Below are 25,246 nucleotides of genomic sequence, written 5' to 3'. Positions count from 1 at the left end.
GCCATGCAAGAAGATGGGGCTACAGGCAAGCTGTCCAAGGCCTAAGGCAAGGAATGGTTGTGAGCTGTTGGCAGGGATGGAAAGAGCTTTGGAAAAAGCTCACAGTGTCTAAGGACATGAGAAATTCTAGTGTTTTGGCAAGAGAGGAACAGGGACAAACGAAACACTGAGCAATGCAGGATGTTGACTGAGAGCCAGGGCAGCTTTTAGGAGACAGAACCAACTAGGCACTGGCAGGAAAATAAGGGACTTGAAACAATGGCAGCAAAGGCATTGATGTGAACAAATCTGGGGCAAGAAAAAAGATGGGGCTGCAGACAAGCTATGCAGGACCTACAGTAGGTCTAAGAATGGTTATGCGCTGTTGCCAAGAATGGAAAGTGTGTTGGAAGTCAGAGAAGTGTGGACCAGACAGGCAAGAGGGGCAAAGGGTTGCCAAGTCTATCCCGGAGAGGCTGTCTATAAAGGGATGTGCGGAAGGATTCTAGCTGGTGCAAATTCCCACTTCACCAGAGTACAATGATGGGAAAAGCCAAAACACATGAAATTCTTCCTTCCATGAAAGTCTAACAAGCACAAGAACCCTCTTACAGGCTATATGTGGATACCGTAAGGAGGCAGCTAGGTTGAAGAAAAAGGAAAGGAATTTCAGAAACTACTTAAAACTGAAACCCATTATGGAGGGAGGAGTTATAGTTTGGTTCTATTTCTGAGAAAGTAACATATTAGTTCTAGTTACTATCCTGTGGCTAGCACATTAATGCAATAGGGTGTGGTCATTTCAAGGCTGAGTGGCATGAGAGAAGGATGCACAATCCACTGTTTGAATTTATTTAGAATATTTTTATCCCACCAATTCTCTAAGGAACATACACAGTCCCCCTCCCTTCTATTTTATTCTCCAAACATCATGAGATACGTTTGACTAAAACCTCGCCTACCAAGATTCAAGGCTGTGGGGTTTTGAACCCAGGTCTCCTGGTCTAATGTTCTTAACCAATACATGTCACCAGATCTTCTGAATAATCATGAATAGAAAATTCAGCATCTTAAGGCCTGCCATATTGGCAATGCCTGCACAGCCCCCTTTGGCCAAGCCCTGGGAGTAACCAGAGGCAGATTTAGGGCAGCATAACTAGTTCCACCGCACTGGGTGCTGAGCCCAGAGGGCACCTCATGGTGTTGCAACTATGATGTATGGAAGGCGAGAAGGAAGCAGCAAATTTTGGCCTCGCACCAGGAGCCGCTGAAATTTCAAAGACCCAAGTTCGCCCCTGGTGTGATTTGCCAAATGAGGCAGCCTGTTGGGCCAAATCTGGCCAGGGGGCTGGCGATTCCCAGCCCCTGTTCTATGTGCTTTGTGATACTAGTTTTGAGTGTGAAATCAGGAAAGGACACTGTAGAAAGGCACATGTGATTAATTAAAATAGCTTTATTTAGGGAGAAAAATCCTTGCTGAATCTTGGTGATTTTGCTTTTGATTTCCTGGATTCCAGAAATAATTAGTCTGAGAAGAAAAGTTTGGACAATCTTATGGCCTCAGCACTGTAATTCAGACTCAGAGGTTGGTACAGCACTCTTGGAAGCCCTTTTGGCTGGCACCATTGGTGCTTATGGAATCCCTGAGATACATTATTTCCAGCAGGCCCTAAAATCAATGTTCCTGAAGGCACTTATTCTGTACTTGCTGATACAGAAATTCCAAATTATGTAAGAGAAACAGACTGAGGAATTTGGAGATCACACAGGTTTGAAAAGGAGAGCAGACTCTGATTTAGAAAAGGCAGACAGCAAGAACGAGGCACTTGTTTACGCTAGACTGAAGAGCATTTGAAGCATCAGTTGCTGAGATTCATTGGCCACCATCAATGTGTAAGAAGGTGGAACTGAGCTTTCCAAGGCTGAGAGTTCTGTTCCTCAGCCACATTTCTCCTCAGCAGTGTTTATCCACTTCACTGCATTTCATCTTTGAAGTGGTCCTTTTTACTTAGCACACATTAACTGTGGAAGAGCAAAGGTCAGAATGATAGCTATCAGAAGCAGGTGGAATTGAGATACCCTCCTCTGAATTTTTTTGGAACTATCTCCTGCCAGGCAGTGGGGCTTTGCATCAGCTCCTCCCTTCAGGAGAAGCCAGCGCAAAGCCCCACTGCACCACCAGGTGTGTGTGTTTGGGGGGAATCTCCACCTCTGCCCACTGGCAAAGGTGGGTGGAGGAACGCTTTTGTCGACTTGGCATGGGGGTGAGGCCTTCCACAGAGCTTTGGCATCAGTCCCTCTTTGCCCAGAGTCCAGGGAGACCAGCAGCAAAGCTGGGCGGCAGAATGGGGGTAACACCCCTTGAGGGGGTGGGCACCTGAAGTGGCTGCCTCACCCGGCCTCATGGGCTGGTCGACTTTAAATGTAGTCAACGAAGACATGGAGGAATAAAACAGTGGGTGCAGAAAGTCACATACACTGCATTTTTCAAGCTCTGTGCCTTCCCCCTCAGTTGTCCTTCCCTTTCTGAGCTGTTAAGCCAGGGCCCATGACGATCTCATGGAGAGGCTGAGTAGTTTCATTAGACATGAAAGTATAATGTTTTCAAGTGAGACCCTCAGGCAAAATTTCAAGAAGGTATGATAAAAAGCACGCTGCAAGCAGCAATATTTCACTCACATAGGCAGGATACATAGATGTGTACATTGTATTAGAATCAGAAGAGACACTGACAGTGTTCTACAATGCGCTGTGTTTTAGTCTGGACTGGAACAGTAAAAAATATTGGAATGGGAAAACTAGACTGCTTGCAGTGCAATTACAACTTGCTGTTCTGAGTTCCCACAAGTGATGACCACTCTTTCAGAGGAGGGCTGCCCAAGGCTACAAGCTTCTGCAGAAAGGCACTGGGCTGTAGTTTGGGTATGTCAGGATTATCCTCAGCATACTTCTGCAATTTTGCTAGAACCGTAGGCAACCCTACCTCAGAAGCATAGAACATGGGACCACCCCTATGTCTGGGCCAGCCGTAGCCATTGATGTAGATGGTATCAATTGCTTCTGGACAAGAAGCTATTCCATCAGATAATATCCGGAAACCCTCATTGGCAAGGGAATATAGGCAGCGTTCCAGGATCTCATCTTGGCTAATGGTGCGTACTGAAATACCATGAGCATTTCTGTACTCAGCAAGAAAACTATGAAGCCACGGATCTGACTTTGCTACCCTTCCCCCGGGTTTATCATATTGGTACCAACCCTTCCCAGTTTTCTGGCCATATCTCCCCTTCTCGCACAGAATATCAGGGAGTGGGCTGTATCGTCTTCCATCTCGTTGACGAGGAGGTGTGCCAAGAGGCAGGCTGGGTCCAGTAAGGCCTTGCCCTTTCCTAGATCTCCAGCCCACATCAACCCCAGCAAGGTCTGAAACACGGAAGGGACCCATTTTGAAACCAAATTCCCCTAGAGCTTTGTCTACTTCCTCTGGAGTACTGCCGTCTTCCACGAGGAAGTATGTTTGCTCAGTGTAAGAATTCAGCATTCGGTTCCCAACAAAACCAAAACAGTTCCCTACCACAACCCCAATTTTGCCCATAGCTTTGCCAACTCTCATGGCTGTGGCAATGGCATTGGGAGATGTTCGCTGACCATGGATTACCTCTAGTAGCTTCATTCTATGAGCTGGTGAGAAGAAGTGGGTGCCAATAACTTGCTGAGGGCGGTTTGTGACAGAAGCAATCTCATCAATATCAAGGCAAGAGGTGTTTGTGCACAGAAAGGCCTCAGGTTTGCAGACTGCTGATAACTTCTGGAAGATTTCCTTCTTCAGAGCCATATCCTCATATACAGCCTCAATAACCATATCTACATCCTTCAGTGCACCAAAATCCAGTGTGAACTGAGGCAAACCAGGCACAGAGGCAGCCAGTGTTTGGCCATTCTGTTGCATACTTAAAGCTTCCCGTTCTAAAAGAGCTGTGATGGTTCCTCTAGCCAGCTCCAAATGCTTTTTATCCTGTTCAAGAGCCACTACAGGAATTTTAGCCTTGACCAGAGATGCCACGATGCCTTGTCCCATTGTCCCTAAACCTTGTGATAAAAAGGGCAGGGAGAGAAAAGAGAAGGAATAATTAGAAATGTTCCACAGAGAGGAGCTTATTAGGCAATCTTTTAACTTACAATATAGGCAAATAAATTGAGGGGGAAACCATTGAGAAGATCCACATTTGAATTAACATTACCATCCTGAAAAGAAACTACTGCAAGGCTGAAGATGGAAAGCAACGTTAATGTCTATGCAAGTGAGTTGGGATTATGCATTTCATAAGGAAGTCTGTTCAATAGTATACTAGAAATTGCACTCTTCTCCTTTTCTTCCTCTATGCATGAGTGGAGGAGATAAGCTATGCAGCAATTCATATTTGCTGTTTTGCCAAACTCCAGTAAACTATATTTTTACACAAATCATAGTTATTAGGTTTGGACAAAATGGCTGCAAATCCCCACTAGATACTTCTAGTCTCCTCCACCTATAGAAAGAAGAAGATGAGGAAATGTGCAAGCCTAAGGCTCTTGGATGCTTGTGTTCATAATACAAACTATGGTGTACCATCATATCAGAATGCAGCCAAGATAAAGTTGTAGCAGAATAGGAATTCCTCACAATCAAGTGACCTTTTTTGTCTGATTAACCATCTTTTCTGTCATGAAGTGTGGTGGTTACCTTCTTGCATGTGGAGCAGGCTTTCAAAACCTATTGATCTTCATTTATTCTAGAAAGGCTGCATCAAATTGCTATTAGTCATTGTTCCCCAAAAGCCTTCTGCTCAAAGCTTTATGGAGCCTTACACACGGTGCTTCCTCAGTGACACAGCTATCTAGGCTGGCCTGCTAAATGCTCAATACATTCTAGTTTCAGCCCACTGATTTTATATTTGGACAGCTACTCAATCTGTGTTCTGGGACAGCTACCTGATCAAAATCCCTTTGTATTGCAGGGGCCAAAGATCAGAATGAGGAAACTTTGTAATAAACAATATTTAGAACCAGCTGTCAATGTCTGAGGCTTGCTAAAAGGGTCAAAACTATGTGACTAACACTTTTGCTGTACAGTGATTTAATTATTTAAAAAACTCATGGCCCATATTATCAGGTTTATGAATGTGACTTGTTTTAGCTGGACAAAGAAATACAAACCACAGGGATTAAAAAATTAATCTAAAGCAGCTTTATGAAGAATAGCTGAAATTATGCTGTCAGTAAAACAAGATCAATTCCTAGTAATGCGGGTCAAACAAGGTAGCAATTTGGCTCAGTCCTCCAGTATACTGTGGGATGAAAAATAGCTGAATAAAGAGTTTACAAGATCAGAGACACAATTAAAAGAAAAGCTGGAACATGTTTGTCTCTATTTAAATGTTTCCTACTACTTCTGGAAGTCCTTTCCCCCTCTAAGTCATCTTACGTAGTTGATCTGACCTCAGTTCCCACTGTAGTTATTTTCTAGTTGTATGGTTGATTTCCAGCTGGATCCCTGTATGCATGGGGCCTGTATACTTCCCCATATGGGGCACACAACAGCTTTTGGGGGGGGGGGGAGCTCATTGGGGAAATCGTTTTTAAAAAACTCTGCCGCCCACTGCTGTGGACCAAATCTGAATAATAGTGATATCTATAGGTACGATTCCGCCTTATTTAAACACACACACAAGATCTTGTTTATGAATCTCTCCAAATTTGGCTGTTAGTGGGGAAGGATGAAAAATCTCTTTATATGCAGAAGAACCTTCGTTTCAGAAGAATCTGAGAAAACCAGTTCTAATTAATGCAGAAGATTAATGGAGATTCAAATGGCAGGGCCCAACACTGGCTCTTTAAAGAGAGCCTTAGGTCTAATACTGAAGCCCAGACTCAAATGAATCACTACCCATTGCAATGAAGAGAAGACTTGGATCACATTCAAGTTTTGCAGGGGCAGGGGAGGCAGTGTTATATATATTGCAACCACCACAGACAAGTGTCGTTACCTTCATTTCGACAATGCTATCCTTGCAAATTAACACCCACACCCAGCAAAAGAGGACCAAATCAATTTATTAGGTAGCTGAGCACCAGATATGCTCAAGCAGCAGTCAGTCATGCAAAATTCATCCTACACTGCCTTAAAAGCATTTCAGATTCAGTTTGCTCGAAGCGGCGAAGCAAGTTTGTAGCAACGCACAGTGACCCATGTATAATGATGGAAAACTTGTTACAGAAAATTCAGTAGGCTTAAAATGTATTGAAACATATTCAGATTGTAAATGTTCAATTAAAGTGCTGGTTTATTTCAAAGTTCTTTGTAGTCTCTGAAGAATATGCAAATAAGGTGCCAACATGAGGAACAGATGTTGGTAGATGCTAGTGTTTCTACTACATATTCTCTAGATTAATATCAGCTTGGAGTAAGATCCTCCTCTGGGCAAGCTATTCTTGCTCCATTCCATTCCAATGATAATTCAGAATTAATATTTCTGTTTTGACCTGTATCTGTATTTCCATAACAGACATATCCATTTTGCATATCTGTCACTTGTCTAGCAGCAAACCTGTCATTTATGATTTCCCATGGAACTCAAAATGGAGACTGTTCCCACCAAAGCCCATGTGGTAATGCAGATCAGGTTGACACACATTTACGTCTGCATACTGAACAATAAACCACATCCCTCCCACATGTGCTGAGCTTCAGGCTCCATGCTGCTTAACATGAATGTCAGTTCTCCAGTGGATGAGTTCATAGCAACTTGAGAGTTCAGGCTTGTTGGCAGATGTAACTGACGACATAGAGATTTTTGCTCTAAAGGGGTATGACTCATGCAGAGAATGTTAATTAAGATTGCAAAATGGAAGAAGCAAAGGGGCATATGAAGCCACAGTCCTCAAGGCTACCTCGTGCTGAGGTGAGCTTGCAGAGAGCTCAGGTTGCACCCACTGCAGCAAAGCACATCCTGTATCTAATAACTGGGGAGAGAGGGAGGGAGGGATAGAGGAGGGATGAGATGGCTGGCAGTCTCTTAAAAATCAAAGGGGCATTTCTGAGGGCTGGGCTACTTAGAGAGCTGTCTCCCACTGAGTATACCGATCAATATGCAGAACAGCAAAGGACTGTTGAGAGATCTGTGCAGTGCATCAAAGAGCTTTATTTCAGCTGCCTGTATAAAAAATTAATGAAGGCATTATTTGGGGGGGGGGGTGAGAGAAATAGGAGACGGCAAAATGGGAAGAGTGGCTCGCTACAATGAGATGAAAGCTTCTTAAAAGGTACTTGTCAACAAAACATATTGGGATGAATACATCCTCAAATGATTAAGTACTTTTCAGTAAACAGCCTCTGTGCAAGGGAAAAACAGTCTTTGAAACCCAAGCCTGACAGCACCTTTTTCTTGCTGAACTTTTACCCATGGTGGCCAGAAGCAAAGGAGCTTCTATGGGCTGTGTAGGTGTAGGTGCACCTTCTGTCACCTCCGCATGACACCTGACAAAAATACCTTCTGCATCTGTTGCAGAAGACCTACTTTCAAAGATCACATTCCAAATGCAAGAATCTCATAGAGTCAATACATTATTATTACACCGGCTGAGCAAAACAATCTCCCTCTACTTAACTTATCACAGAAGAGGAAGGGATAATGGGCCATTGGTTTCCTTTTCTCTCCCTGTATTGGGAGATTTACAAAAAGGCATCTCAAGTTGTCCAGAATTGGAGGTGGCAACCTTAAGTAGAAGCAAGGCAACGAGATTCAAAGGAAGGCTGAGCTCCAGGATCTTTAAACAGAGATGCAGCTACTGAGAAGGGAAGCCAGGACTGAAGAGGTGATACACCAATTTTGGATCTCCTGCATGCAAATTAGGTGACGCTTAAGAATGAATAGGAACTTTACAAGTGCTACTGAGAACAAGATATCAAGAAATGAACTTAACTCATGGAATCCTATAGTCTTACCTATCACAGCTGCTCTCCGGACTGGCTGAGGGACTGCAGTTTTCCAAGATGCTCCACTGGGCAATGCCCACTTCTCCACCAACCTTTGTGCAAAGAAGGCATATTGCAGTGCCTTAGCCTGTCCTGAAGACAAGAGGAACATGAACAGCTCCCTTTCTCTGCGAATTCCTTCTGCAAATGGCAGGTACACAGAGGCTTTTACAGCATGGAAACACATTTCTGGCGAGAGGCACCCATTGGCCTGCTTCTTCACCTTCACAAAAGCTGCATCAAGAACGGCTTCCATGTTGGGTAGCTTAGGAGTTTCTTTTTGGCAGAGCCTGCGAGGGCCCAACGGCTGTCCTGTAGGGATGGAGAAATCAAGATGACAAAACTAGTCAGTCCATATCTTTTCCTGATAAACTTTCTTGTCCATCTGCAGGTGAAGCACAGTCTCACAACGCAGCTCTCTTGACATAGCCCTGTAGGTAGGAGTGGATCCACTGTAAAACAGTGCCAATCCCACAGAGTTGGTCCAGGAGGTAAAAGTTAGAAGTAAAGGACCCTGAACAATTAACTCCAGTTGAATTTGACTATGGGGTGCAGCCCTCAACTCCACTTTCAGGCTAAGGGAGCTGGTGTTTGTCCACAGACAGCTTTCCGGGTCATGTGGCCAGCATGACTAAACTGCACAGAACACCGTGACAGAAGCCAGAATGCACAAAAATGCCGTTTACCTTCTCGCTGCTGCAGTACCTATTTATCTACTTGCACTGGTATGCTTTCGAACTGCTAGGTTGGCAGGAGCTGGGACAGAGCAATGGGAGCTCACCCCGTCACACAGATTTGAACTGCTAACCTTACACGGATTCCATAGTTAATGGAATCAAAAGCTGTTGACAGATTGAGAAGCAGAAGCAGAGCCATATTCTCCATGTCCTGCTCTCAACATAGGATACATCAGGGTGACCAAGATTGTTTTGGTCCTAAAACTGTGCCTGACCCAGACTGAAATGAATCCAGATAAGTATTTTTAAAGTATGTTTACTTGTAAACACTAAGTTCAATGGAACTTACAACTTAGAGTATTTAATATTTATTTACACTTTTTTTAAAAGTGTAAAAAGGGATATTCTAACCATTATGCTTGCAGAGAGGAATTTCAAAACCTCACTGCAGTAAAGAATTTAAGCATCCTACATTTTCCAAAAGTATATTAAAAATGGAGGCAATCTAAATTGAGCCATATTAAATATTTTCATCTCCCCTGAAATCTGACCTAAGAAATACACAACATTTTAAATTCCAATCACAATCCCAGATCACATATTTTGAGTGTTCTACAAAACAGCAGTCTCTGAAACACCCTGCATGTTTCTTTCTTCTTTTGTTTAGGAGATAGAGGCGGGAGAAAATAATGTCATGATTGTTGATAATAATGAGGATGATCTCTTTGTAGTTCATGTTACTGTCAATATAGAAAAAGCCAAGATAATATACATTGTATTATTTATGGGACATAACTCTCTCAAACCTTTACAAAAAGAAAGATGAGAAAATATATCCAGGTATTTCAGTATACCACCTTATGGTACAAGGACTTCAACCGCATATATCAAAAGGCTCATTTACAACATGCAAACACCTGGTTATTTAGGATTCCCTGTAAAGGCAGGGCAATCCATAGGGAAACTGAGTCCCTGGAAGCCGAAGAAACTGGAAAGTGAGAACACAAGAATGGCCAGGAAGTGCCATATATCATCTGGTCCCTTGAAGAAAAGTACTTGTCTGGACTTGCCTAATTTGATGGAGAGAGATTCCTGTTGTGGTGGTGTTGGCAAAAGATTAAAAAAAAAACACCAGTTAAGTGTTTCTAGTGGGATTTCTCCTGCTTCAAGTTCAGTACATCTATTCTATAATATAGAATCGTTCCTTTCCCAAGTGGTCCCTTCTATCCATGGCCATACCTGCCCCATACCTGACATCATGTACAGGGTAGGTGGGCATGGTTTGTGGGAAACAGCCTCACAGGCCAAACTGGGACCGGTGCCTGCAGTCCAGATGTTTCCTTCCCCTGTTTTACGCCATATCGTATCTATTACATATCAATGTTCAGGAGGTAATCCTTTCAAAGTGACAGTGTACCACTTACTTTAAATTCCACAGATACCACAACCTATACTTGTCCCTACCTGCCATAGGTGACCATCTGGACCATCTGTGGACTATAGGTAGTGAAATGTGCACCATAGGAGTGCATCAGAGCCCCACCCCAAACCCGATGCAAACACACTCTTTGTCAGCAATTACTAATCTTTTCCAATTGATTCTTAAGAGGAGATGAGGAGGTTTTTGGGTTTTTGACAAGGGACTCACCCAGACAAGAGCTGGAGGCTCACCTCCCCCAAACTCTGCTTGAAATGCCATTGAAAAATTATGGCAACATAATTACAGTAAGGTCTGCTTTGCAGGAAACCTTCCTCAGACATACAAATTACTGGGCACTGAAACTCTCCGAACTTTGTTGTGTCACGGGTAGAATTACCAACAGCTAAATGGTAATCTTTTTTTTTTTTTTACATTTGTGCTCCATCTTTCCTTCAAAAAGCCTAGTATTAAAAGGCAGCCACTGTTCAGACTTCATCTGAACAATGGCACAGTAGCTGCCTCCATGAACACAAAGAACTATGGAACTCTGATAAATTGACGGTATTTGCTGCTGTATGCTGAAAGCAGCATTATTTTCCAGGTTTTAGTGCCATCAGGTGGACAAAGCGAATAGTGTGATGTTAAAAACAGCTGATGCAAACATATTCTCCCCAAATACATTTTCTGTTCCTTGCCCACGAGACATCTAGCTGAATTGAAAATACTCCCCCCTCCTTTTTACAGAGGTGCAAGTTGCACACCACTTGAGTAATCTGTGGAACAGAATCACAGGGCAACCCTGTGCATGTTTATTCAAAAGCAAGCCTCTTTGGTTTCAGTGGGATTTATTCCCTAGTAGGAATAGATGAATTTGTCCATTTTGGTTTCTCCTAGTTTCTCATTTTCCCACCCTTTAGCTTAGTTCACCACCTTTCTTCATCAGTTCATAAGTCAGTTAGTGGTTGGTTTTTTTAAGTCTTCATGAAAGGCTTAAAAAGACTTTTAACCCTCCACTTCACAGGCAATCTTTGTATGCAATTTTGTTTAACATTCACATTTTTGCAAAGCTATTTTCCCTTATAGAATGAATTTTTGTATGATATTTTCCTGAATATATGCATTTGAATGCATGCTTTACCCTAGCAAGTGCATTTTGGTAAACATTACTTGGCTGGAGAGCTGCATGGCAAAATGTAGAGAACTGCAGATTTTGAAGAACGTCTGTTTCAATTCACATACTGTTTCAGAAAGTGCCAAGTCAGTAGGATTGCCTAAAAATGTGAGCTGAATCAAACTGCTCTCCCAGTCCCTAGTAAGTGTGCGTATAGGACAGCAGCCTCGGTGACTCAGCCAGCAGCACCCTGAAGTCACCCTGCTCTGTGCATTGGAACCTCTGTGCATTGGAAATGTCTCACCAACTATTGCCTTCAGAAGGGTAGAGAGAAGAAGGACAACTTTATGGGTAGCCAAATGTGGAAAGATCTAGTTGTTCAATAATTTGTTTTCTGGTGCTTAAAAATATATTAACAGCAGAATTCTATGAATATTTTAATCAGAAGTAAATGCTACTTGCTCAATGAGGTTCTCTGCAGGGAACCATGCACAAGATGACAGCCACTGGCTGCAATCTTATACTCTTTTACCAGGAATGACCAGCATGGCAGAGCAGGAGTGTACAGCCTCCCTCCCCACAACAGTGTTGCTGTCACTTACTGGTATTGGACAAGGCAGCAATGAGATCAGAGCTACCAAGCCAATCTGGTGCTTGTGCTACTCCAACTGTGGTAAGTGCCAGTGGCGCCACTTAAGCTCAATGGGGCTTACTTCTGAGTAGGGATGTATAGGATTGTGCTGCAAGTCAGCGGTTGGCCATGTTATGTTTGTCGCATTGAGCTTGCTTGTGTTTCGTAAAATAGGCGTTTCTTGACTGTGTGAGACCCGCTCAGTCACAAGCGTGCCTCTGTTTCAAAATTTATACCAATTGTGTTTTCGTTACGACTGGCAGTAATGATGCTCGACTCCAAAATTATAGGCCAGCCATTTGTTGACACTGACTCCGCATAGACACATTTTCACGAGGTATGTGCACCAAGGAATGTGCTGCTCAGTCATTCAGACAGGCCTCAGGTGCTCCTGTAGGATTCTGCTGGCGTTTGTCCATTAACTCACTGCACAGCAGATGCCTGGATATCAACAAAGAAGTAAACAGACAAATATATGGAAACTGCTTTAGCTGCAAATGGTGGAAACAGAAAGAGATTTAGGTTAAACCATAGAAAGAAGTTCAGAACTGCAAAACCAGATTAGCAGCATAGCAGATTGTTTTGTGCAGGTTATAGAAAGTCTTTGCTTGGAAGGCTCCCAATCTTCCTTGGGGAGTGTTTACCTCTTTTGGGAGTGGGTTTCATACACTCTCCAAAGCCTTGAGCCGTGTTTTTTGGCCTGCCAGGGGTATTGTAACTCCTATGTTTTAGCAGACCCAGGCAAAGAGCCTTGGTGGAACACAGGAGGACATTCAGTGCTATGATGGCAAATATTACAGGACTGGGAAAGTTATGGCTCTCCGGATGGTGTTGGACTCCCAACTCCCATCAGCTTCAGCCAGCATGGCCAAGGATAGTCAGGGATGATGGGAGTTGTAGTCCATCAACATCTGGAAGGCCACAGGTTCCCCACACCTGACTTGAATTACTATTTTCAGACATATATTTACAACATTTATATACTACCTAACATTGAATATGTTAAAATAAAAAACACAATAAACAATAAGACAATAAAGGTCCAGTAAAAATTTTCCATGATCAGCAATAAATGCGAACAACTGGAGTAACACTTCAGGGAACGCTCTTCCACCCCTATGAGAACAAGGTTATATTAACTAAGGACAACCAAGGCTGCATGAATTCCTACCTTAGTCATGTGATTATTTTGAAAAAAGCAATGTTTTTGGAATCCCTTGATCATCGATATTCAGAATCCTATAGCTTTATTTCAAAAACAAAAACATAAAACAGCTCTACCAGTTAATTGGCAGGGCATCAAGTTAACCAAGGATTTTTGTATGGACATTTATGATTTGGTAATACAGTCTTATTATTTTCCACCAACTATCCTGTGTATCAGGGCTTTGTACCATTCCAATGTTGTACCTTAGTAAGGTTACTGTCCTATGCACACTTATGTACCAGGGAAGGAGCCCCACTCAACGCTTCTGAATAAACATGCATAGGATTGCTCTGCTAAATAAATATTTTCACTGATATTTGTCTATGGCTTATATTAAGGCTGGGCTTCAGGTCATGCCTCATGTGTTATGCTGCTGCCCAATACAGTTAAGAACTCTTACCTACTACTCTTTCGGCTAAGTTTACGGCCGCTTCGATTGTTTTTCCTTCCACAACCCCATCTAGGATTCCCAGTTTCAGCGCTTCAGTTGCTGGCACATGTCTTCCTGGCATGAAGAAGTGGGAAGGAAGAAGAGAGTGAGGAAGGCAGACAAGACAACATCAGGGTTTGCTCCAGTTGAACAAGGGAGGCAGGCAGCGACAAGATTGGGACCTATACCACTTGGACTCCCTCACCCTGAGCCAACTTATAGCAACTGCCATGCAGGAAGGAATATCTGCAGCCAGTTCCAGTTCCAGTGGGTCTGGTTGTTTGTTTTAAGTATGTGCGTCTTTGTGTATCTGTTGCATTTATAAATGTTGTTAGCTACTTTGAGGACTCTAGCTAAAAAGTGGGATAGAAATATAGGGCACAATGCAATGCCACGCTCTTCCAGTTGTTCTGTCTGCACAAAAATGCAGCTTGGCAGATGGAGTCATCACTCCCTTTCCTCTCCCCATGCACTGTTCTGGGGGGTTCTCCTAACCCTAACCCAGAGCCATGGGGGGGCATGGGGGAGGAGAGTCAGGAAGCCCTGTTGTGCAAGCTCAAATCCTTCCACTGATGGGACTTGTGAAGGGATTCCTAAGGGGAGTGCAACTCCACCCAAAACAGTCTGAATGTCCAATTTCGTGACCTTATATACATCTTATTACTTAGAAATTTCAGGGATCAAACTTAGGACCTTATACATACATAGTGTGTGCTTGTCACGGCCATTTTCTAACATGTTACTTGCATAGATATTCATTATCTTGTAATGTCAGTATAGTTATCCAGCTGTTAATATACTTGACACCTGTATGGTTAGCATTCACATCTGGAGGAGCTTACCTGTGGTGATGATTTCAAGTGCAGCTGGTACTCCAATCAGTCTGGGAAGTCGTTGAGTCCCGCCAGCACCAGGTAGTAAGCCTATTGTGACCTCAGGTAAACCTACCCTAGCCTGGAACAAAGATTGGATATTTGTGATGCTTGTTTAGAGAGTTACTGGGGTTTATAATATATTTTTTATTTATTTAAACAAGAACATACACTTCAATAGCACCCAAGAACAAAAAACCAAACAAAACTGAATGAAAACAGAGGGGGCAGGGATGCGGAGCTACATCACTCTCATTTATCAATGATGTCATAGTCTTTAATGATAAATAGGTATCCTTTACCTGGGTTAGGACTCTAAGGTCTCTGGGTGGTGTGTGGGTTGGAGGTAATATTCCAAGTTCAAACTCATGGAGAGAACATATATTAAGGAGCCCTTCCAACAAGCTGACCTATCTAAGCTGTTTTTTAAAAAAATCATTGTACCTGCTTATTTGCAATCCTGTAATGACAGCCCAGTGCTACTTCCAGGCCTCCTCCAAAAGCCACCTCTTCAATAGCAGCCACCACTGGCTTTTCACTCTTCTCTATCAGAGAAACAACTGCTCCCAAGCTGGGCATGTCTTCTTGACCTATCCTGGGAAATCCTTTGATATCAGCACCTAAAGAAATTGAACAAAACCATGAATATATAGACAATCCCTTCAAATAAACTATCCAGATAAACCCTTCTTCAAATTGGTAGATGACAACCAACAACAGGGCAGATTCACAGACTTCAAGAAGGGTGAAAAGTATAAAGATTCAATCTGGTGTACAAACGTTGTTTCCTGAAAGCATATTCTACATTTTCTGTCTTTGGGACTCTCTGCAGAACTTTGGCGATGGAGAAGCCACAAATAACACACTTGTATTTGTGGAACCACTGAAATTCCCATATTGTTTTATTAGGAAAAACGTATGTATGAAAATTAGAAGAAAATAGCCTAGCTGAATCATACTTTGCAGAAAACTATGCCGTTTAAAGCAAAATTTCATGGCAGAAAAACAGACTACAAAAATTGTGTTGAGATGTAATATATCTAGTGGGTAATTTATTAAGGGTGGATACTGGCGTTGCTCCATGGAAGGTTATCTGTGGGTTTCGAGGGTTGCTTTTTGTTCACTTTCAGTTGTGTGGTCAGTCTTTCAAAGCAATGGAACTACACTTGCATAGCGGATAGTGAACCTGCTCTTGAGACATTCATAATGCTTTTTAAGAGACAAAATCAAAGAACTCATTCCATAAATTATATACAGGCAGGTGTCAAGTCAATAAGAATTCCCACTATGGGTCTCTAGTATAGGATCTTGCATTGATCTGCTGTGCCCAATTACATTCAACATCCCTACTGACAATCAAGGAAAATTTAATCACTAGTGAAGTTAACACAAAACCAGATACAAGGGTTAGATGGTTAGCAAGTTCTAGGGTTAAGTCGATGATGCAAACACAAAATCACAAAAGGGCCAACAAAACGTAAACTTTAACATAGGCAAATGTAGCCATTATAAGCAAGGTCAAGATAAAGGCAGGTTAGAGCAGTGTTTTCCAAACCTGTGCAAGTGGGTCATTGGGTTTTATAAGCAAACCCAAATTAATTATTGCTTTCAATACTTAACTGGTATGATGAAACCTCTAACAGCATTTTGTTTTGTTGGCATATTATAATGCTCTGTTGTCACTTGTAAACAAATGTAGGAAAGGCTTGAGTCTTACTTTTTTAAAAACACTGCTCTGGCATCTGGCGGCAGATCCAGCGAGAGTTTGCCACAAAGTGCTCATTTGGGGAGTTGTTTTGAGTGACTGTTACAGCTTGCCTCTGATGAGCACCTTTTGGCAAACCATCACCGGATCTGCTGCCAGGGTTAGGTAATAGTTTAGCCAAGGGTGATTTGAAGTTTGTTCCGCCAACATTTGTCCGCTACTTTTCTGCTGAAGAAGCAGAAGTTTGAGTAAATGTGAAACCCATGTGTAACTAATCTTATAAGGTTGTCTTTGTCTGTGCAAAATGAACAACAACTCAGTGAACTGTCGTGACATGATTCTCAAAGATAACTTTGGGGAAGTGAGGTGATCTGAATTTTGGCTTCATGTTACTCACATTACTCAATTGCTAGCTACTGAATATCCTGAGCTAGCTGATGAGGCAATGCCTGTGCTATTGCCATTTGATAGTACAGTGGTGCCCCGCAAGACGAATGCCTCGCAAGACGGAAAACCTGCTAGACGAAAGGGTTTTCCGTTTTTCAATGCGCTTCGCAGGACAAATTTCTCTATGGGCTTGCTTCGCAAGACGAAAATGTCTTGCGATTCTTGCGATTTTTTTCCGCTCCCCACCCCCTTTTTCTAAGGCACTAAGCTGCTAATAGCCTTTTAGCAGCTAATCCGCTAATCCCTTAAGCCTCTAATAGCCGCTAAACCGCTAATAGCGCTAATCCGCTAATAGGGTAGCTTCGCAAGACAAAAAAAACGCTAGACGAAGAGACTCGCGGAACTGATTCTTTTCGTCTTGTGAGGCACCACTGTACCTATCTTTGTGAGTCAGGCTATGAAGATGAAATGTGGTAGCAGGGTTATATGAGATGGTGCATAGGTGCTGGCTCCCTGGGGCCCTGGGTGCCTGAGCACCCACAAAATTCTCCATGAAAGGCCCAAGCACTCACCAATTTCGGCGCCAGGGCCATACACGCTGCATGGCAGCCACAGCCCCGGGCACCTATGGTTGTGGGCCAAGCTGGCACTCCTGAGTTTGTAAGTTGCCTGCTTTGGATGGGGTTACACTTTCCTTAACCTTTTCAACAAATTCCACATTATCAGGAATGTTAAGTACACTTTTGCTTGGATACCTCAAGTTATAATTACAAAATACACAAATTTACAGTTGGAATGCCAGAAATTGATGGCTGCTGAAGACAAATGGTCCAAAATTCATGTGACAATAAACTGATGGGTCACCTTACCAAGTAAATTAGGGTTATGAATCATCATACCAAAATATTTGGGAACCGCTAGATTAGTGAATGAGAGGAAAACAATAATGTTTGATGCCATCAGAGACTATAATGAATATGAGTCTTCAGTTCTTGGAACTCTGAGAAATGGCTCTCTATTTTAGTTACAGAAAAATCACTTTATGGTCCTTTAAAAATAATGGTCTGTTAAAGGATCAATAGACATCACAAGATATAAGGAAAGGTGCCCAAAACTCTACTTTCATTAGTACAGCATGGCTAGTACAGAATAAGTGTACTGGCATTGAATTAGCCAGGATTATTTTCAGTAAATTCTAAGAATAAGGTTGATTCCAGGCAAATCCATGGTACCAGTGCAGAGTTGCAAAATATATTAATTTTTAACAGCAGCAGAAAAAAGGTGATACACAAGCATGAGTTCAAAGGCTCTTACCTGCGCTGAATTTCCCATTTGCTCCACAAATCACTACAGCTTTCACAGTGGGATCAGTATTTGCATGCTTCACATCTCGTTCTAAAGCCAGTAATGTTGGAGGGCTAAAATAAAGAAAATAATCACTGAAAGCGTTAGGGGAATATCTGATTTGTTATAAAACAAATCTCTAAAATATTTTTTTTTAAATCATGTGGAATCTATTTGGGAACTCTCAATGGAGGGTTCTAACCATTCTAACCTGACCTGAACTGTACAAAGATGTTATGTTGAGTCCACAGGTAAAACCAATGTGAACGTAATGTATTTGTTCAGAAATAATGGCAATTAGATGGCCAAGCCTTAGAATTGTATGCTCTTCCATGTGCCTCCCTCTAATCATAGTTTGAAGTTAACTGTAGGCCTGATCCACACATGAGCAAAAAGAGATGGATGAAGGTGATAATGACCTGAGATGGAAAAGTGATAATATTACTTCATGGTGGAGGTGTGGGATACCATTTCTGAATGCTGCTCCTATGTAAAAAAAAAAACAAAAAAACCCCAAAACTTTATTGGTAAGTAAAATCTAACACCACAAGAAGTAGGCTGGGCTAGAATATCCTGATATGCAGTGGTGTTTGTTTGTTTTAAATTGCAACCATTTTCTTATTTTGTTTAAGCATGGGGACATTACAAATATGCAGCAGCAGCATCTGCATTCTGAAGTTTTAAAATCCAGTCAAGTACTTCAGTATTCTACCATGTCATTCTTCTCTGTGTGTAGACTGAGGCCAGTAGTTGGTCAGTTCCAACAAAATGGTCAAAGCAGAAAAAGAAAGAAGAAGTCATTGGGTATGAGGAGAAGAGAGGAGTGAGAAGGTGTGAGTGAACATGAGAATATTTGAATTTTTGTTCTCATAGAAGCTTGATGATGAACAGCAGGCAATATACTCTAAAGAAACAGGAAGTAACTATACTGATGCAGAGCTGTTTCTAGAGTATTTAGTGAAAAGGCGATTTTGCAAAGACCTCCCTTTACGGGGAAAACAGTAGCAATACAAACAACATAGGTACATAAATATGTATCGTAGACAGTGCTGTGGTTGTGCTCTGCAATGTGCAGCAGCAGAGCTGGGGGGAAACAAAGCAGATGCAGTTTTCTCCCTGGGCACCAGCACACAGAGTGGCTAAGGAAACCAAGCCAGATGGGTAGGGTATAAATAATAAAATTATTATTATTATTATTATTATTATTATTATTACACTTTCTTGTTCACAGTAAGCCATCATTTGGATTACTGTTATGTGCATTGATAAAGTATGAAGCCTGAAAAGATATGAACTACCTCTAGAGGGAGCTAAAATGGCAGCAAACACTTTGAAATAAATTCAAAACTGTGGCGATTCCCCATTACTTCTTCCACCTTCAAGGCCAGCAGAAAGTCATAATTAGAAACTGAAGATACAGTAATCTTAAAGTCATTTGAACACACCAGTTTGAACCCAGGCTGACTGATTTGTTACGTGAAAAACACTGGTGCTACACATCTCACATCACAGTAAACATAACACACCCTACACAGAGATTATTTTATAATGATGTGCCCCAGAGTAAACGGGGAGTAAGTGTGTTTTGCAGACAGGTATTGCACAACTTTAATTTAAAAACACTACTGCATCATGTGAACATTTCAACATATTGATATAGATAAGGGAGTTTTTCCCAAGTTCAATGCTAATTTCTTTAGTTATATGTTGTGTTTTGGACACCTTCCCAATTAGAATCTCAGCTCCCTTACTGCATGTCTGTTCTTGTACTTCTGAAGCATAGAGCATTTACCTGTGTGGTTCTTTCTTGCAACATACAATGGTACCTCGGGTTAAGAACTTAATTCGTTCTGGAGGTCTGTTCTTAACCTGAAGCACCACTTTAGCTAATGGGGCCTCCTGCCGCTGTTGTGCGATTTCTGTTCTCACCCTGAAGCAAAGTTCTTAACCCGAGGTACTATTTCTGGGTTGGCGGAGTCTATAACCTGAAGCGTCTGTAACCTGAAGCGTCTGTAACCTGAGGTACCACTGTATACAATTCCATACCATGGCTCCATGATCATTCGTGTGGGAGAATTTAAGCAGTTGCGGCAAGTCAGTTTGAAACCGTAAAGCAAATCCTATAACATGGTTGGGCATTAGCAATGCCAAATTGTTTTTGCAAAAATAGTCAGGGATAATATGACTTACGGTTCCAATCATATGCACACTTAGTTAGGAATAAGCCTTAGTGGACTCAGTTCGACTTACTTCCAAGCAAATATACATAGGAGAGGGCTGTTAGGCTACTATTTGTTATATTCAGCATTTCAAAATGTGGTGTGACAGAAAATATATCAGAAATGTTATATTGCAGGAATATGTAGACTGCAGGATCTACCTTGCTTGTTACTTAAATTCCAAGATCTACCAATTGGAGTCAGGTGCAAGAAGGGCAGGGAGGGGAGCTCTTACACTTACTAATACGTTTATTAAATTTTTGCTTTCACCAGAACAGGGGCTAAGTCCTCTCACAAAAATACCACCCCCAGCTTTCTTCATTTTAATAGTCTAATACTGAGCTGTAGAGTCTTGTTGTTATTGAACTACTGTGAGTTGGAAACCCACACAGATGATTGCCCAGAGATCTACCAACATTGGCCAGAGTTAAGGGGAGGTGCTGTATAGTTCAGTGGTGGAGCAAAAAGTCCCAAGTTCAGTCCCTTGCATCTCCTGGTAGAGTTGGAAATAGATATATACCTAAGAACCTGGAGAGACGCTGCCTGGTTGTGTTGACAATACTGAGCTAGATGGACCAATGATGCCTTATGCCTTGTATTCTTGGAGTCATTTGAACAAACTCATTAAGATGACATTTTACATTCTCTATGGAGCGTCATCTCTGACAATCTTTACACTGCCAGTGAAGTAACTAGTTTATAGCTAAAATACAGAAACACAATTGTCAATGCATTGTAGCTAATTATCTGTTTATATATCATTTTTCAGGGAACTATCTTACCACTGGAAAACAAAAAGGCTAAGTCTGGGTTCCATACTGAAACTGTTTTGCTAAACATGGAATAGAAAAACAGGTTATTTAATAGCAAACAGTAACCCAGTATATTATAACATGATCACGACCCTGGCTCAACCTAATAGTATCCAAAGTCCTGAAAAACACAAGACTTTTGAGTTTACATATTAACCAGATTCTCAGCCCATGACTTTTTCCTTTTCTTTGGATGATCTTTACCATGCCAACGTTACAATTTACCATTAAAAGTGGAATTTTACATATCATTTTTTTTTAAAAGAATTAAGATGATTATTTCCTGCTTCCTGTAATGAGAAGGAAAATGTGATCCAAGGAATACTCTCCTTTGCTCCAATGTAACTTCAGGCCAGGCTACTACTTACACTATTTGGCTCATAGGCTTTGTGACATGACTGACTGCAATAGTAGTAGTAACAATAGCTGCTGGCAGTCAGCTCATTTTCAGCATGCAAATTCATCTTTATTGAACATGGTTGTTCTTGTTGTTTAGTCGTGTACATCTCTTTGTGACCCATAAGTACCCATAAACATGTGATGTGACAGGAATTCCCAGTTTTTCCTTCTGGGTGAGGTGGTGACTCCATTATAGGCCCACACAGCCCTGAAATGAAAGAAAAGCCACCTTGACAGCAGCCAACTGAAAGGCAAGATAAAATGTCCCAAATGAATGAATAAAGCTATCTGAGCTCTACAACAAAGGTTTTATGCTTTGGGACTCATGTTCTGTCAGCCCCTTTCCTAAAAATGCTACACTTCAGGGGGACCAACAGGTCCCTTCTTCTAGGGATGCATTACTGAAATTGCATTGAAAAATTCATTCAGATTTGGAAACACTTTAAGTTTCTGAATATGAACGGCTACTTGTGTTCAATAAAGATGAATTCACATGGCAATTTTGATTAGTGAAAGAGTGAATACAGAATTGTGTTCTAGCTCCTGTGAGATAATGAGCAGGCAGGTGGAGACTATTTTTGTTATGCAGCTTCTCTGCAGATGATGATGGTAGGTTCAAAATGAGGAATGTATATGGAATAACAGTTCTATGAACCTGTGGAAGACAATATGGTGCAAAGTTGTTGGTCCACACCAGGAAGTCAGTATAGAGGACCAGGACAGGGGCCAAAGACTAACACAAAGCATATTGCTAAGTCAGGCACAGATACACATCTCTGGCTATTCTGTATCTCTTCGGGTTCACTGTGAAAAAACACAAACCTACTGTCATCTCAGCCCATGCACAAGTACAAAGCTGTCCTAAATTATTTCGAAACTCCAGTTTGGGAAGCAGAATTATGCAAAATATATAATATGCCATTTATACTTTGTAAAACATTTTGAAGATTGCTGAGCATATTATTGCCTTATACTTTCTTTCTTTGGCGATCACTCGTAGCCGAGTAAGATTGTCTTCCATGAACATGGTCTTAACAGTGAGTCCGTAAGTGACTGCGGAGACAAATTCTGGATCCACACCTCCGTCCACAGTGGGGACATAGGTTTCCAGGTGGGAGCTGATCACAGTGAGGGTTTGCCAAGCGTGCCTTCCTCTTTTCACCCTGAGTTCCTGCTTCTTCAAAGTCCATGACACCTTTGGTAAAGGCTGTTCTCCATTTGGAGCACTCACAGGCCAGTGTTTCCCAGTTATTAGTGCTTATCCTACATATTTCAATCATCTCCTTATTGCACAGCTAGGAGAGTTTCTCTAGTTGATCAACGAATGTTTGTAGGTGAAACTGTAGTTCTCAACTACAGTGGTACCTTGGGTTACAGACGCTTCAGGTTACAGACGCTTCAGGTTACAGACTCCACTAACCCAGAAATAGTACCTTGGGTTAAGAACTTTGCTTCAGGATAAGAACAGAAATTGTGCAGCGGAAGCGGGAGGCCCCATTAGCTAAAATGGTACCTGAGGTTAAGAACAGTTTCAGGTTAAGAACGGACCTCCAAAACAAATTAAGTTCTTAACCCGAGGTACCACTGTACAGTACTATCTATATTGCCTTTCACTTGTGGCAGTAAGGTTTCTATTGTTTACAATTTGGGCTGGTGTGGTGCCACAGAATGTCCAGTTATTCAAGGCATACTGACCAGTTTGTAGTCCAGCTTCTGTGAGAGTAGGAAAAGTTGTTAGTTTGGCTATGAAGAAAACCTTATATGGGAAGCAGCCCTATGATATAGGAAAGGGGACGTCAGCCAGAGGATGGATGCAGCGTAGGCAATGGACTGAGAAACAGAACCATGAAGGAAAGGTAGCCAGAAAACAAGGTTGGAATAAAAGGGTTAAGGAGACAGAGAATTGAGACAAAATGAAGCTAATCAGTTCTCAGTCACAAAGCCAGGAGGCTCTGTATAATGAAAGGACAATTGAGTGCTAAGGAAGTTGATAAAGAAAGTAGCAAAAGGAATTTAGCTAATTCTGTAGCCTGAGAAGCAAGCATGGTGAAGACAAACAGTTGAAGAGAAGAGCCAAGAAAGAAAACAGGACATACCTTTGTAACACAATAAAACTTTTAATAAAAATAAGGAAGGAAGGAAGGAAGGAAGGGAAAACAGGACTAAGGCTGTAAACTACTGGCAGCGAGGAAAGCAAGCAAAGCTTTGGAGGTTGAGGAACTGTGGGGCAGAGCGCCAAGAGGGCATAAGTGTGGTAGGTTTAAAGTCCAGATCCTGACAGGGAGAAATCTGCCAGTTAACGATTTCTACTGTCACTGATCCCACAAGGGATAAAGGAAGGCAAAAAGAAAAAAGAAAAGAAGAGTGTGTGAGTACTGATTTCCCATGCTGATCTGAACTAACTTTTGCTGCAGGCAAGAAACAGTATTTAAGAATAGGGAAATTTTTATATTAGTCTGGAATTAAAGGCTGGAAAAGAGTTCTAATTCACATGTCTCATGTATATATGGTATCTTTTGTTTATCAGAAAATTCAGGGCTGAAACTCTGAAGTGCAGGGGGAAAGCCATAACTCAGGGTCCCCAATGCTGCTTGTGTGTGCTTGTTAAACTTGAGAACAAAGCTAACCACCCAACTAGGGTGAAAGTATCTCTGCAGTACCAAACTAAAGCATCTCAGTATCATGCTGGCTTATGCACTGCCGGAAAATTAGGGTTGGCAAGCAAGAAGTTAGTTGTGGCTGCAGTCCTGTTCACAATTATTTGGAAGTAAACACCATGAAATCCGAGTAAGGGTGCAAAGGCTCTGCTTACAATCCAATGCACCTAGGAGGAAGCATCACCGAGTACCACGGGACTTTCTTTCATGTAAACATAAGCAGCTAGTGCAACATCCTGTTTTCACAGTGGCCAGCCTATGGGAAGCATGCAAGCAGAATCTGGGTGCGACAGCAAGCGACCCTCCGAGGCATGCAGGCTCGCTCGTTGCCTGCGTATCTTTCAGGGGCCGAGCCTGCTTCGGGGGTCAAAAAGACGCTCTCTGGGGTCGAATCTGCAGACAAGCAGTTTCCACCCGCCAACCAGGAGCCCGAGAATCCCTTGCCTGGGAGAAAGAAGTATTCCCTTGCAAATTACCTGAGCGTGTTGAGTGGAGGATTACACAGTCGAATCACGGCCACTGCAGCCGATCCCCGCGTGTACAGAGCCATGATCTCGCGCGGACGGAGCCCACGAGCCCAAGAGACGCTTCGAGCTGGATTAAGCAGCACCGAGGAGAAGGCGGCTCCTGTGGGAACCAGAAAACCCGGACTAACCAGACTCCATGACGGGCTGGGGAGGAGGCTGGCCCCGTTTGCACCCGAGGGGGAGGTTCCAGCTGGGGCACCAAATCGTGAATTCGCGCCTGCTTGGACCCACACTTGCCAGATGCATGCTCTGAAACATGGGCGGAGCCAGGATTTTTTTGGGGGGGGCAGAACCGATGTGATTGGTCTGTTTAGTATTTCTATTCTTTTACTTGATCCAGGGGAGGCAACTGCCCCCTCCCCCTGTCCGCTTGGCTACGCCTTCGTTCTGAAATTGCTCCAATTTATACAACCGTTCACTCTCTGCTACGACGAGCAGTTTTCAGGGCGAGAATTCACAGAGGCTGCATTCACGCATGCGTACTCAGGGCAAAATACTTGCAGCAAGTAAGAGCTGCAAGCTTGGTAGAGAAAAGGTCCCGCTCAAATCAGTAGGACCAAGTTGAGAGTGAACACGCTGTGGCCTCCCGAATCAGACTAAAGGGCTATATATATAGTCCAGCATTCTGTTCCCAGATGCCTATAGGAAGCTGCACCATGACAGGACTGCAAAATCTCTCTCCCATTTGCCATCCCCAGCAACTAGTTTCCTGAGGCATACTGCTGCTGCCCTCAGAAAGAAACGGGTAAAAGGCGGATCCAGCTGATTTTAAACGGATCCTCATGAATTCATATGATTTTTTCATTCAAATTAAATAAAACTGCCATGATACTGTAGACCATGTCTTAGTCTGTA

The 25,246-nt window shown here is 42.4% G+C and overlaps 2 protein-coding genes across 3 annotated transcripts in view; one reads left to right on the top strand and one right to left on the bottom strand.

Annotated features, from left to right (window-relative positions):
• The window catches only part of MAP3K13 (mitogen-activated protein kinase kinase kinase 13), a 77,829-nt gene that overhangs the window by 7,055 nt on the left and 45,528 nt on the right, over positions 1-25,246 (top strand). The gene's annotated exons all lie outside the window — the stretch shown is intronic.
• On the bottom strand, positions 1,413-24,764 carry EHHADH (enoyl-CoA hydratase and 3-hydroxyacyl CoA dehydrogenase). 2 transcript variants are annotated; one of them, XR_014511987.1, is made up of 8 exons: positions 24,341-24,622; positions 17,748-17,851; positions 14,786-14,961; positions 14,312-14,423; positions 13,440-13,544; positions 7,964-8,305; positions 2,533-4,068; positions 1,413-2,473 (listed from the first exon to the last, which is right to left on the bottom strand). XR_014511987.1 is itself a non-coding variant. In XM_083443264.1 (7 exons), the coding sequence occupies exons 1-7, from the start codon at positions 24,412-24,414 to the stop codon at positions 2,798-2,800; spliced, it is 2,184 nt and encodes a 727-aa protein (XP_083299390.1). In that variant the 5' UTR covers positions 24,415-24,764; the 3' UTR covers positions 1,413-2,797. The 2 variants fall into 2 exon arrangements, 1 of the variants encoding a protein (XP_083299390.1); XM_083443264.1 differs by having other exon boundaries at positions 1,413-4,068; positions 24,341-24,764.

The sequence above is a fragment of the Podarcis tiliguerta genome (genome assembly GCF_965153285.1).
Source record: "Podarcis tiliguerta genome assembly, chromosome: 5".
Lineage (NCBI taxonomy): Eukaryota > Metazoa > Chordata > Lepidosauria > Squamata > Lacertidae > Podarcis > Podarcis tiliguerta.
The sequence above is the reverse complement of the archived record's forward strand: the minus strand, read 5'-3'. Positions and strand labels throughout refer to the sequence as shown.

Bases quoted from the DNA above. Each gene is read 5' to 3' on its own strand.
- EHHADH (XM_083443264.1), bottom strand. From the start codon at position 24,414: ATGGCTCTGTACACGCGGGGATCGGCTGCAGTGGCCGTGATTCGACTG. The intron at 14,962-17,747 runs GTAAGAGCCTTT...CAATTTCTTTAG, and splicing joins AAATGGGAAATTCAGCGCAG to GTGCTGATATCAAAGGATTT. The intron at 4,069-7,963 runs GTAAGACTATAG...TTTTATCACAAG, and splicing joins CCGGAGAGCAGCTGTGATAG to GTTTAGGGACAATGGGACAA.